Consider the following 14,574-nt stretch of genomic DNA (forward strand, 5'->3'; position numbering starts at 1 on the left):
TTTTATTATATAATGTATAATTAATAATTATATAAATAAAAAATTAAAAAAAGTTAGACAAATCCTTAATTGGGCGGGTTGCAAAAAATTTCAACCCGCCCAATATAATATTTTGGAGGCTTAAAATGAATGTCGGTTTTTGCCAGTTGGTTTGGGTGGGTTGCAAAAAGTTTTGCATAGCCTTAGCTAACCCATACACTAGCTAATTTTTTTTTGAGAAGTTTACATAAATATAGGAAAAACTAGACATAGTTTCAATATTTATGGTAAAAAATAATTGTATAAAATATGGTAAGTTTTGAAAAAAAAAAGGTTTAAAATATGGTAATTTCATATAATATAAAAAATTGATTACCATAATTATAAATACACAAAACTCTCTTTTTTCTCATTTCTTCCTCTATCCTCTCCCATTTGGTTCTCTCATCTCAGCCATTCGCCGGCGATACTACCTCCGCCCCCGACGACGATGACGCACCTCCGCCCCTGCCCCTGACGACGACATACCTCCCCCTCTGGTTCTTCTTCTTCTTCTTCTTCTTCTTCTTCTTCTTCTTCTTCTTCTTCTTCAGATCTAGTTTTATTTTTATTTTATTTGTTGTTCTTCTTCTTCTTTTTCACATCTAGTTTCGCCATTTCAAATTTGTTTTTGCACTTCGTATTTAATTTTTTTCCTTCTAAACGTAATTGTAACCGGTTACAATCACGATCTGTTCTAATTTCTAGGTTTTTTTTTTCAAATCTGTTTAAGTAACCGGGTACAATTATAACGTCCCTAAGGTAGGGTACGTCTGCCACATACTCGTAATTCTAGGGTTTACGAGTATGTAAGGCACTTGACCAAAAGAATTAAATAAAATGATACGAAGAAATACAGAAAAATTTAAAAATTTTATATAAACTTATTAGAAGAAATTATTACACGTATGAATACTTTAAATTTAAGGCAGCCATATGAAAACTCTAAACCATTATTGCATTGCTACTGAGTCCGTGCTCCACAAGTTGCTCAACAGCTAAAGCCACACCTGGAAAAATGTTGGAAAATAACATAATGAGCTAACGCTCAGTAAGCAAATCTCATGCATACACATACACATGAATGTCGTGAGTTTGTAGTGCACATATACTAATATGCTGACTTATATACTTATGCATTTCATTTATTGCTCATGCACTTTCAAACTTTACTTTTATGCTATTTCTTTTAGTTTCACATTTTTATGGGCCCAATATCACTTGTGCACACTGTTTGATTCGGTCAATGCCTGCAGGGCTTGTTACACATATCATATAGAATCCCATGGGTTCTCCTCTGGCCAGCCATCATCTCAGCTAGGCTCATCATAACACTTATTTCATCGTCGCCATAGCTACCATACTTATTACACATATGGAGGAGAAAGACGGGAACATGGCAAGCATGTCTGAATGGTCAACTCTGACCTAGCCCATACTAGTGGGCAGCCACTATTAGTCTTATAGACCTCCGTCTTCTTTGCTGAACTTACTTAATTGCTTCATCAAAACAGTGGCACCCTTTTTAAACATATTATTATCACTTTGCTTAAGTCTTGGTCATTAAAATGTTAAATTTTACATAAGACTTTTCAAGGCATTTCATAACTTTTCTCATATTCATATGCATGGTCTTATATCACATAATAATGTATCACATAACTGTACATGCCATGCATACATGCTGATGCTGAAATGCCAATGTTCATGTTCATGATTCATGTTGATGGTATTCAATCAAGGCATTGTATCACATCTCATATAACTCAAAACATCTTTAGTCATAATACATGAAGCTTTGGGTTGGTGGCGTTGTTATAGCTTAACGTAGAGCTATGGCTCAGGTCTAAGGTTTCCAGCCTAAAAACTTAAACGCTTCATATATCATAACATATAACAAATCATGAACATAAAGTAATCCACATATCCATCAACATAAGAACACATACTTGCACATAATTCATATCATTCTTAACCAAGTAAGACATCTTTCACATATCACGGAATTCATCAATTACATATCACACAACACTCTTATGGTGTTCATATAACCATTCTTCACATACTTATCATAGCATCATCATCATACCATACTTAACTCATCAGATGTACACAATCAATGTAGTCATGCATCTTACACTTAAGCACAAAAGGTGAGATTTACTTACCTTAGGTCCTTAGCTTATTTTAAAATTGCTCAGCAAGAATCAATCAATCAAATCCATACAAATCCTATTCAAGGCACATCATTTATTAAATTCTATCAAAATCGTAAATATACACTATTGATAGTGCATATTAACAATACCATAAACTATATGAATGATAATAATAATTATTATTAACGTAATACAAATAACTCTTCATATAAAACCATGCTTTAAACCTTGCTCATAAGATAATGTACTCTTATGATAATAATAACAAGAATAATAATTATCGTCTATAAATAAACTTACTTCAATATTAATAACAAAAATACTTCAATAACAATACATATATGAATGTATATATTCAAATAGTCATTTTATAAAAGAAATCATATTTTTAACATAAAGTTGTAATAATCGATATAATGATAATAATATAAATATAAATATTTATATTATTATTAATTAGTCATAATATCAATTCCAGTGATATAATAAATATACTTTATCCAAAATTTACTGGTCTTACAAATATCAATAACTGTAAGAAACTAATACTGATATTATTTTGATATTCAAATATTAACAAAATATTAATATATAAGAATAATTGTTAAATAATAGGTTTACTATAAATCACACTTTTCATATATATATATATATATGAAACTATATTCTTGATTTACTTAACAAAATAATAACAATAATAATTAAAATTACTTAATCATAAAAATTTCCATATTAATATAAAATCAATTAAAAATGTATTTTTATACTTTATTTAATATCTAATATTTTCTAGAAAATTGGACAGCACAACGGCTATAAAGTGAACGATCCCAAAATCAAAACCTGTATAAAAAATACATATAATCCCAGACAGCCAATAAATTACAGAAAATATTTCATATATCAATAATATATAATTATATATTATAAAGACACATAATAAAAATTACTCTAATCAATCACAATTAAATCACAATATAGGTCTAAGAAATTATACCACAATGATCGGGTTCCACAATAAGTCAAACGGTGATTTTCTGAAACTCAAAACGTACTTCGGAACCTCGAACACTAAGTTTCGACCGTCGGTCTACGGTGGATCGCGGTGGCTCGTGGTGGGCCCACCACCCAACTATGGTAGATGTAGGAAAAAGTTATTGGGTTTTGAAGCCCACAACACGAGGAGCACGATGGTGGTGACGGATCGGCAAACGGATGCCCGAGGTGGCCGAATCGCAACTTTGAAGTCACGGGGTGGCCGAACTTAAATCGAGTGGTTAAGGCGTTTAATCGGCGAGTGAGCTCTAGATTCCCGCGTAGGACGATAGTTCGGAGGCCTCTGAATCCAACGGTCCGGCGCGTGGCTAAAAGTGGTGGCCGAAAAGTACTCCTGCGTCGTCGGCAACAGTAGCACGCAGAGAGAGAGAGAGAGAGTTTCTGAGGAGAGAGAGAGAGGGGCTCGGGTAAAAAGAAAGGCTGAAGCCTTTTCTTTTCTTTTTTTTTTTTTTTTAAATTACACTTGGACCCAAAATACTAAAATTCTTTTCAAATAAGCCCTTTAGCAAAACTTTCTTAATTTTATAAAAATTCCCAATTAAAATTATATGACATTTGGGTCCAATACTTGACTACTCAAGTTTCTCTCTCTTTAATCTCATTAAAACATAAAATGATATTTCAAACACTATTTTTCCATTACTATTTCTTAAATTTGTAAACTTGTACATTTTATGTATTAAAACTCTGATTTATAATAAAAAAATGTATAATGAAAATGTTGGATATTACAACAATGGCGTCTGATTCTTTTTATTCATAACTGATATTTTTTTTAGATCTAGTTGTAACTAGTTACAATAACAATCAATTTAGATTTTTTTTTTGTTTAGATCTAATTTTCTTTCTAGGTCTAGATAAGCAACTAGTTACCATCGTAATTTTTTTTTTTCAGATCTGATTTTTTTTCAAACCTAGCCGTAACCAGTTACGATTATGATCATTTTAGATTTTTTGTTTGGATCCTACTTGTTTTCAAGTTTGGCTAGGTAATCGATTACCATCGCAACTAGTTTTTTTTTTTCTTCATATATTGTTTTTCAAACCTAATTGTAAACAGTTACTTTCACGATCAATTTAGTTTATTCTTTTCATATAAGTTTTTTTTCTTCCAAATCTCACTAAGTAACCAGTTACAATTTAACTAGTATTTTGATAATAGTACATTACTCAAAAATTAAAATTATTTTTATAGTTGTAACCCGTTACTACAACACCACTTAAAATATAAAACTGATTTTTATAGATATAACCAGTTACCACACATCACTACAAAAATTGACAGTAGCAAATGATCACTGCCACAAAAAAAATATCAAAATTGTTCTGTTAGTGGTAACCGATTACAGTAGAGAAAATATTGATTGAAGAAGATAAAAAATAGAAAAAAAGAAGAAAACAAAATGTTTTTCAATTGTCTGAACAAAAAAATAAATAAAAAATAATACCTACAATTACTGAAATACCCTAAAAAAAATTAAAAAATTACTCAAAATAATCTTATGTAATTAAATAAGGTAAAACTAATAAATTATTACATAAATATGGGAAAAAAAATAAGAAAACATAAATTACCATATAAAATGTACAAAAAAAAAAAGTCATATTTATCAAAGTTTAGAAAATTTTCCCATATTTCATGTAAATTCTTCATTTTTTTTATGCGTTTTGATTTGGGGAAATCTTTTATTGTTGTTCGACTTTTGCTTTTTTATATATATATATATATATATATACTATGAATATTTTGTTTGGTTTGAAAACATAAAAAATTTGATGCACAATGCACATATTAGTACTCAACTTTTATACAATATGATATTTTTTTACACAGTAAACCCTCTTAAATAAACTTGATTTTGTTAAGGTAGAAGGTTGGCACTGGTGAACATATTTCGTGTAGGGCTTAGCTTATCCTTGGATCTCTAGCTAGCCATACTAACTATTATCCACTGGCTTCTTTTCTTATGGCACTGATACTAACATGAAGGTTGCTGTTTTACTCACATAATCAAGGCAATGGAATAACCCCTTGTTCCGTACCTTATTCTTACCATCCATGTGAGTTTGGTTCCTTCAAATGATTCAAAACTTTGGCATCGTACTACAGGGATTTATTTTATAGTGTCAAGTCAAGGTACCAAATGGTCTCACACATCCGAAAGAATATGGCTTCTACTAGCTCTAATGTTTATGCAAAATGGTGGAATAAATTCTGGTCGTTGTGTTTACCATCCAAAGTCCGAATATTTATGTGGAGAGCCATTCATGATTTTACTTCCAGTGGCAGGAACTCTTGCTCATCGTCTTGTTATTAATTTCAGAACTTTCTCTCTTTGTTCCTCTCGTTTGGCAACTGTTAACCATGCTCCTAAAGAGTTAGGCATGTATGGCAACTAAGTTCTTTCCCGATTGATACACATGCAGCGACTTCATCTTTCTTGTCAATCCATGTTGGTTGCCTTATTTGACTGCCTATCCACTTCTGAGTTTGAGGAAGTTGTATGTCTATTGTGGATGTTGGTTCGTATCACTTAGTTTTTGTCCAACTCAGCTCACTCTATATGTTAAAGGCTTCAATCAGTTAGCAAGTTTTGGTCTCTCATTATTCGGCTATATATATTCCAGCTCAGTCCAGCCTTGGGTTAAGAGTTTTTTTTTTCTGTTTTGGTTTTCAGTTTAGAGACAAAAGAGAGTTCTAGTATATTTTTTCTTTAATTCTTTGTTTCTTAGTTTTGGAACTTGAACATTGTAAGGAGTGAATCTCCGTTCTACATTGCTTCTGCTCAATACATTTTGAAACCTGCTTTGGCTGTTTCCCCGTGGAGTTGACTAGAGTGCTAACCACGTAAGTTCTTGTGTTGATTTATTTGTCTGTACATTGGTTTATTTTCATTATTGTTCAGTGATCTACTTTAATTGGTGTTCTTGTTTGTTGTGGTTAATCACCACATCTATTATGGAATTTTTGGTCTGAACGTAATGGGGAATTGCATGGGCGCCAACCAAAACAAGCCTCCATTATTTGTCAATTTTCCCATGCCTATATCCCGGAGTTTCGAGCTGTGCGTCAGCCTCCATAGCCTACAGTTCAGCAGCCAATGCTTGATCAATTGCACAACTCTACAAGGCAGAACTGGATGCTTCCACCATCAGGTCACCTGAAACTAAACACAGATGTTGCAGTAGCCATTCACATTAAAAGAACTGGTATCGAGGCTACCCTTCGTAATTCAAATGGTGATATGGTTGCTGCCATGTCAAAGCCAGTCATGGGTTATTTTAAAGCTGAAGTTATGGAAGCTATGGCTTTGATACACAATCTCAAATGTTTCCTCGAGTTGCAACTTCCAATGCATTACATTGAAATGGATTCCTTATTGGTGGTTCAGGGCTTGCACTCTCTTTTGGAACCACATATTGAATTTCACTCTTTATTATTAGACATTAGACGACATCTTGTATCCAATTTTCCTAAAGTGCAGATCTCGCATGTTTATAGATTTGCTAACATTTGAGGCTCATATACTTGCCAAGTTTGCTCTTTCGGTGGATACTAATTGTTTCTGGTTGGAGGAGATTCTTTCTCCACTCATGTTTTTATTTGAAAGATTCTCCACTCATGTTTATTGTATTATGATATTACTAATTAATAATATAACAACTTATCTAAAAAACATAAATAATAAATAAACTTGATTTTGTGAAGAAAAAAAATAACTATAGCATTAGGAATAAAAATTTGGGGTGCTTTCTTAAATATATTTATTTTTTTCTTCAAAAATACGTACTCAAGGTTAAAAAAATATGGTCTTAAGAAAAACAACTAAAAAGAAACTTGAAAGCATCTTACTGGATCAACCCGAAATAAACTTTAAAAAAATTAAAAAAATAATATATATCAGAACAACTAAACATTAACAAAAAAAATCTTAAAACAACATAAAAAAAAAAAAGAAGAGAAAACCGTAAAAATATAAAAATTTCTTAAAATCGTAAAATTGAAAGAAAAAATATTTGACCATAAAAATATAATTTTTTTAGCGAAATTAAGTATTTTATGTAAAATCTCTAAAATTTTGGTGTATAATTTGTGTGACATCTTCCTAATAATTGTTTTTAGGGAATTTTTAAAAAATATGGCTTTTATGCCATCAATGTGCAAAAATATGAGAATTATACTTTTGTTAATTTGTATGAGAAAATTTATTAAAGAAAAAATTAAATTATGGGAAGCATATTTAGTAGCTAACTAAAATATGTAAGCTAAATTTAAACAAAAACACATCAGCCAACACATGGGTACTAATGTAAAATTAGCTTATACTCTTATCTCTCTCAAACCCCAACCACATAAACACTTTCTCTCTCCAAATCCATCCACACAAACCCATTCTCTCTCCAAAACCCAACTGCACCATCCCCTCGAGCTCCGACAGGCGCAATCCCCTCTAGTTTCGGCGACCCCAACAGCGACCCCATCCAACAGTGACGACCCTTCGTTCAAGAGCTCCAACCGTTCGAGACCCCAGCTAAGGTCGAGCCCCACCATTCAAACCCAGGTGCAAATTCGCACCTCCTCCGCGGCGTAACTCAGAGCCCATCCCCATGACAACCCACACCTAGACACGAACCGCCCTCCTCATCTCTATTTTCGTCGTTGATCCCGAGATCCAATGCCACCCGTCTGCAACCCGACCCCAAACCCAACACTCCAAGCCGAGAACCAAGAACCCGAAAGCTCCACCCAAACCTTGTCGCACCCAAGCGAGTCCCAACCTCGACTGCCGACTCATTTTCAGATCTGAGAGGCACTCAGATCTCTCCCATTTTCTATTTTCAAGGTGATTCAAGGAGGTGGTCGAAGTGGAGAGTCAGCAATGAGAGGCAAGCGGCGACTAGGGTTCTTGATGAGGGAAGAGAAGAAGATGGGAGAGAGAGAAAGAGGGTGGATCTGTTTCTTTTTTTTTTTCTTTCTATCTTCAGGTCTGTGGCAATTTGTTACCTTCTCGTTCTTTGTGTGTATATTTCTGGGGGTAACCAGCTATCTTATCGTTGTTTGTGTGTATATTTATGGGGGTAACAAGTTATCTTCCCGTTCTTTGTGTGTATTTGTCTAGGGGTAACTGGTTACCTTCACGTTCTGATGTGTGTATATTTCTGGGTTCTTCATGGTAACTGGTTACCTTCACATTATGATGTGTGTATATTTCCTTCAAATTTGATGTTTTTTTTTCATATTTAATATGAGTAACTCGTCACCCCTCTTATGGTAACTGGTTACCCCTCTTATGACACAAGGTTACTCCTTTCAGGATAATTGGTTATCTCTTCTGGTACATGTTATTTAACCTAGCTCTAGGATTTTATTTTTATATAACTGTAAAAAATTAATCAAGTAACTGATTACATTTCCCAATATTTGAAAAAATAAAGGCACAATCTAAAAAATGGAAAATAATGTTTATAATAAATAAATAAAATAAAAAACATAATTCATATTACAAAAAAAAAATTGCAAAACAACCATAGAAAATTTAATATAAAAACAAATAAGCTAAAAATATAATAATCAAATTAGAAACATACCATTTCAAATTAATAAAACTTGATTAAGAATAAAACTATGACATAAACCAACTTTTATATAAAAATATAGAAAAATAAATCCATAAAAGTGAAATTTCTTAAAAAAAAAAGTCATAATTTAACTTCTTTTTTTTTAAAAAAAAAGACATATTTTTGCACTCCCTATTAAAATTCTTATATAAAATGTAATTTACACTTGTTTTTAGTATTTCCTGCCTGAAATAAGTTGGGCTTTGCGTAAGCCCAATATTATTCTACAGTAGTCTTCCATAAACTCTAAGCCCATTAACATAGCATAGCTCATCAAATCAGTTTGAGAATAATATGGAAGAATAAACAGAGCAAAATAGGAACAAAAGCAATCACTCTCTCATCTGGACAAAGAAGCGAAAACGAAGAACCAGACTAGAGATTAGAGAAGACTAGAAGAGGGTTTTCTGACTTTTGTCGTCGTAAGTCTCCGAACGATGTCGTTTTCTTCTTTGAACTTCTATTTCCTTCTCAGTCAAACTTTATAATTTTACAAGACTGAAATAGATAGTGTTGTGGGGTGTTTTGTTAATTTGATTGCAGGTCAAGCTTGGCTTTTGGTTAATAGCAATATTTTTATTGTGAAATAGGAATAAAAAAAGATGTTTAAGAACATATTCCAATCTGGGTTACTCTCCATTCTCTACTCTCTGGGGTATGTTATTATGTTTTCATGTTTCATGGTGTTATTCTTATTAATTTACTTTTCTTATGGCTCACTTTTTTTGTTTATTATTATTTATTTTAGGAGCAAACCTTTGCAGATTTGGGATAAAGAAGGTTAGTCTCCCTTTCAGTTATATCTCTTCTTATCAAATTCAAACTTTTCTAACCTACGCATCTGTTTTGTTTACTTAGGCTTTGTTTGCAATTTGAATTTTACTAATGAAAAGATTTTGTGAGAGAAAATAACAGAGAAACGATAAATGAAATTATTTTCCTTAAATTTATAGTAGACTTTTTTCATTCCTTTTTCATTTTGAATGTATTTACAATTATTATAAATTTTAGAAAATTACATTAAATTTAACTCTCAATTTTTCTATGAAAAAAATTCTCTCATTCTCTGTTTGAATTCCAAACAGAGGGTTAGAGCCAATTTTGAGGTTTTCCCATTTTATTTTGCTGCAATCCTTGTTTGTTCTGCATATGTTCATGATTAGGATAATGGTCAACATTGGTTGTCTTAGACTTGAGCAACTAGTTTGTGTTGTTCGTATTATACATGCTTTTTAGTTTTTCTTGAAGAGAACTATTTGAAAGCCTTAATTCTAGAGAGAGTGTATGTAAGATATGATAATCCTTGCTTGGTTTAGGAAGAGTTCCTGTGCTTCTTTTGTTTCTGACCCATAAGGATATACCCTTCTACTAAAGCTGTTGTTACTGCTCCCGGGTATGATTCTTTCGGTTGGAGACACTTTCTTGTATGCTTACCACTAAATAATATTGAGGTCTGGATTAGTCAATACTCAATACTACATGAAATGTCAAGTTTTTAAGTCCTAACGTGTGTGGACTGAATTTGTGAGATGTGCTTGGAGTGAAGTTTAAATCTTGTATTCATGATTGGTGTAGGTTTGTCACTATGTTCTCTAATACGTATTATTAAAGTGAGTCAAAGACATGAATTAACTTGTTTCGGGTCTGTCAAACAGAATATCTTCATAACACAAATATTAAAGTACAAGCTAGTATACATGCACATTGCATTAGTACTCTTCTATTGCACATTGCATTAAAAAAAAGATTTCGTTCTTTTTCTCTTTATATCATGCTGTGATGATATAGCTTTCTGGTTCTCCATGGTCTTAACTTTCATGATGTATTTGTGTGTGTGGTTGTTTTCCTTTGATCAGTTTCTGATGGCCATATTAAACGTCCTCATGATGAGGACATACAGTCTGATGTGCTGGAGATAGTTGGATCAAATATTCAGTCGACATACATCACCTGTCCAGCAGACCCAAATGCAACACTTGGTATTAAACTACCATTCCTGGTTATAATCGTAAAGAATCTGAAGAAATATTTTACATTTGAGATTCAAGTTCTCGATGATAAGAATGTCAGGCGACGTTTCCGAGCTTCGAATTTTCAAGTGTGTAAGTTTGTCCATGTTTGGTCTTGTTCATCGATTTTGTTATGGTTCTACCTTCTTTATTTGATTTTATCATTATCTATTTTTGTTTTGGTATGATAGATGTTTGTTTTGTGATGCTTCCAAATAGGTATCTATTTTCACTTAAAAGATGAGAGGTTGTCGATTTAGTATGTTTAAATTCTTTAACAATACAGAAAGCTTATAAGAATAACATTTAGTGATAACTAGTTGACACTTATTTCATTATCATTTTAGCTGAATTTGGGATGAACTTGGTTTAGCTACCATGTTTATTACAGTTGTTGTTTCTTTGTTTTGTGTTTTAGATAGCCGTGGCATTATGCTATTTTTTCCCCTCCCAAGAAATAGAAAGTTCATTAATTACATTGTGCAAGAGAACAAGCAGTCTTGACAAATAGAACAACTGATTGAAGAAAACCCCGCACATGATATTTTAGTTTTTATATAACTTGTCTTAAAATCAAAGTATCAAATACAAAAAGAAAACTTAGATGCTTAAACTAGTCTAGTATAATTAGAAAGAATAGAAGGTTACTAAAGGAGTAAAGTATTGGGTGGTGATAGGAACCAAAATCTGAAAATGGCTGTTGAGCCTTCTCCATTGAAATTCAATCCAAGAATCACAATAAATTCGAGCATCCCTTGAGCCTCCTCTAGAGAATTCCCAAAGTTTACAAAACAATCCCTCCTCACTATTTCCCTCACTCTTATTTAATCACCAACTAATTTTCCAACTAAATTATATTAAAAATAATAACCATAGAACCAACATTTCAAAATATCCCATGCTTAACAATTACTTGGATACTAATATTGACTAAGTATCTATCAGGTGGCTTTTTTAATAAATAAATAATATGTAACTTATAGTTACTAAAGGATCTAGAATTCGCCTACTGTGCGCCTGAAAATGCTAACGCACAATAAGGCAAGGGACTGTATTTAACAACTCAAACTAAACTGCTGGAACATAAGCTTATTAATGCTATTGATAATTCCTGGCAAAGAACTCATTTTATTTTGATTCCATGAACCAGAAGTAACTCGAAACTTTGAATTGCAAATGGACTCTGATCCTGGATACTATGTTTTTGTCTGTTGCTTCTATCTATGGTTGAAAGATAGTTATGGTGAATTTGTCATTTTTAGCATGGAGACTGCTCCCTCCAATTGAGAGTGGGGTGTTTGTATTTTGAAGCATAAAAAAGTTGTGCCAACACTGTCAAGCTATAGGATGCCTATATTTGGAGTTTTTACAGTGTAGATGACCTTTTTCTCAAGTACCAAATAATTATTAAACTTTTGTTCTTTGGCAGGCTGTGACTCGTGTGAAGCCGTATATCTGCACCATGCCGCTAAGAATGGATGAGGGCTGGAATCAAATACAGTTTAATCTGGCTGATTTTACCAGGAGAGCTTATGGAACAAACTATGTCGAGACGTTGCGAGTTCAGGTTCATGCAAACTGCCGTCTGAGGCGCATATATTTTTCTGAACGCATGTGTTCGGAGGAGGAACTTCCCCCAGAATTCAAGCTGTACCTTCCAATGCAGCAGCAGGTAAAATATATATCTGATGATCTCAAGTCAGATGGTGCTTGAATCAGATCTAACCAACTACAATTTTTATTTTATTGCAGAAAGCATGATATGGTTTTGAATTGTGTGAGCTTTTAGAGAAGGATTTCAACTTTGGAGACCAGGAGCTTGATTATGACATATAATCTTTTAAGAGTACATGTATTGATTTACATATCCTTTGGTAGTTCTAGTATATCAAAAGATTTTCAATTCTGATGGAGCTTCATAGTTCATGGTAGATTCGAAACTTCATCTGTATGGAATGGTTTACATTTTACAAGATTCCAAACTTCATTATTTTACATGTTTTTGTGCTTCGAATTTTTTTAGACAACATTAACATTCCACTTCTTGATTTCGAAATTTTTTTTAAGGGTGTTTTTATATATATCCACTTTTTTTTCTCTCTCCACACCTATTTCTCAATGAATCTATACTAAATTTTTAAAATTTCTTTTCACACACCTTTTTAATTATTTTTTAATTTGCTTCACCTTTATAATTTATTATTTATATAAAATTAAAACATATTTAGCATTCTTAATTAAAATATTATATTTTAAAAAAAGGTAATCACAATTTTTAATTTAAAATAAAAACAAGTAGATGTATAAAGTCTTTAGATTACAATTCATTTTTAAAAAAATCTTAAAAATGATAAATTAATTAATATATAAAATAATATATTAGTTGTTTTGAAGTTGTAGTAAAAATAAATTTATATTATGTATTAATGTTTAGGTAATACGTATATGTCAATTTACTAAAATTATAGATTTAAAAATAGTGTGTTGTAGAGAAAATGAGATGTGTCAATAACATCACTCTTTTTCATATAAGGGGTTTAAAATCTACATATCTTTTTTTTTCAAAGGAAAATCTAGAGAATTAAAATTGTATATTTTATTTGTGTAAATTTTAAGATTATTAATTTATATCTCAAGGAACAATGTATATGGGAACATAACAACAATATATGTGGGAGGATTAAGTTTAAAATCATAATATAAAGTTTATAGGCAGAGGATTACATTTAAAATATAAAGTTTATAAACAGAGACGAAGTCATAAATATAAGTAAAGTGAGACAAATATTACTATAATCTTAACCCAAAAATAAAAGTGTACGTAAATAAAATTTTATAAAAACTAATTGAATTCTAAAATTACATGATTTGGTTTATAAATTTATCTAAAATATTTGACAATCTTAAAATATAAAATTATGTAAAAAAAATTAAATTTTAAGTTATGTTATTTTAATTTTATTTGTTATTTTAACTGTGAAATCCAACAAAAATAATAATGGCTACTACAATCTTGGTGGTCTCTTTCGATATTATCTTAGTGATGGTTTAGAGGTTTTTGGTGCAAACAAACAAGAATTTCACATTAATCAGAATATGGTGTAATAATTTTTATTTGATTTATGACAATGTTTTTTACATTTAAATTTTTGTAATTTTTTAATATAAAATTAAGGCAAATTCTGTAATACATACCCCAAATTGGAAGTAGTAGTGCACACGGGTCGGATTTTCGGGTTTCAGGTGTATTGGGTTCGAGTGGAAAAATGGGGTACCAAACCTGCTTCGAAGTTTTCAGTTTTTGGGGTGAATTTGGGTTTCAGGTGTTGGGTCTGGTGGGGTCGGGTTTCGGTTGGGATTGGTCCAAAAATGGGCTTTGGGCCTTGGTAAAAAAAAATTAAAATATCATTTTTTGACAATTTAATTTAATTTATTTTTTATTTTTGACATGTTTTTTTTTAACTTTGTTGTTAGTTTAGTAATGCTGATTTTTTTAGAAATTGAGCATTGGTAAATTTTTTTTAAAATACATTAATCTCTAAAGTCTAATTTTTTTAAAGGGAAATTGACGTCTAAAATACTTAAGTTGTTGTCATTCAAGCACTTAAATACTTAAGTTTTTTTTTTTTTACGGTAAAAGTATCTAACTTCAAAAAATTTGGTGCTCCGTGACTGTTGATGTGGCAATTTATTAAATGGGAAATTGGCGATTA

The 14,574-nt window shown here is 31.5% G+C and overlaps 1 protein-coding gene across 1 annotated transcript; it reads left to right on the top strand.

The window, feature by feature from the left end:
• Positions 1–9,139: 9,139 nt before the first annotated feature.
• On the top strand, positions 9,140–12,875 carry LOC133812582 (cilia- and flagella-associated protein 20). Its single transcript, XM_062246358.1, has 6 exons — positions 9,140–9,274; positions 9,396–9,507; positions 9,601–9,632; positions 10,709–10,950; positions 12,291–12,533; positions 12,614–12,875. Exons 2-6 carry the CDS (start codon positions 9,455–9,457, stop codon positions 12,620–12,622), a joined length of 579 nt encoding a protein of 192 aa, XP_062102342.1. The 5' UTR covers positions 9,140–9,274; positions 9,396–9,454; the 3' UTR covers positions 12,623–12,875.
• The last annotated feature ends 1,699 nt before the right edge of the window (positions 12,876–14,574 follow it).

The sequence above is a fragment of the Humulus lupulus genome, chromosome 1, assembly GCF_963169125.1.
Source record: "Humulus lupulus chromosome 1, drHumLupu1.1, whole genome shotgun sequence".
Taxonomy (NCBI): Eukaryota; Viridiplantae; Streptophyta; class Magnoliopsida; order Rosales; family Cannabaceae; genus Humulus; species Humulus lupulus.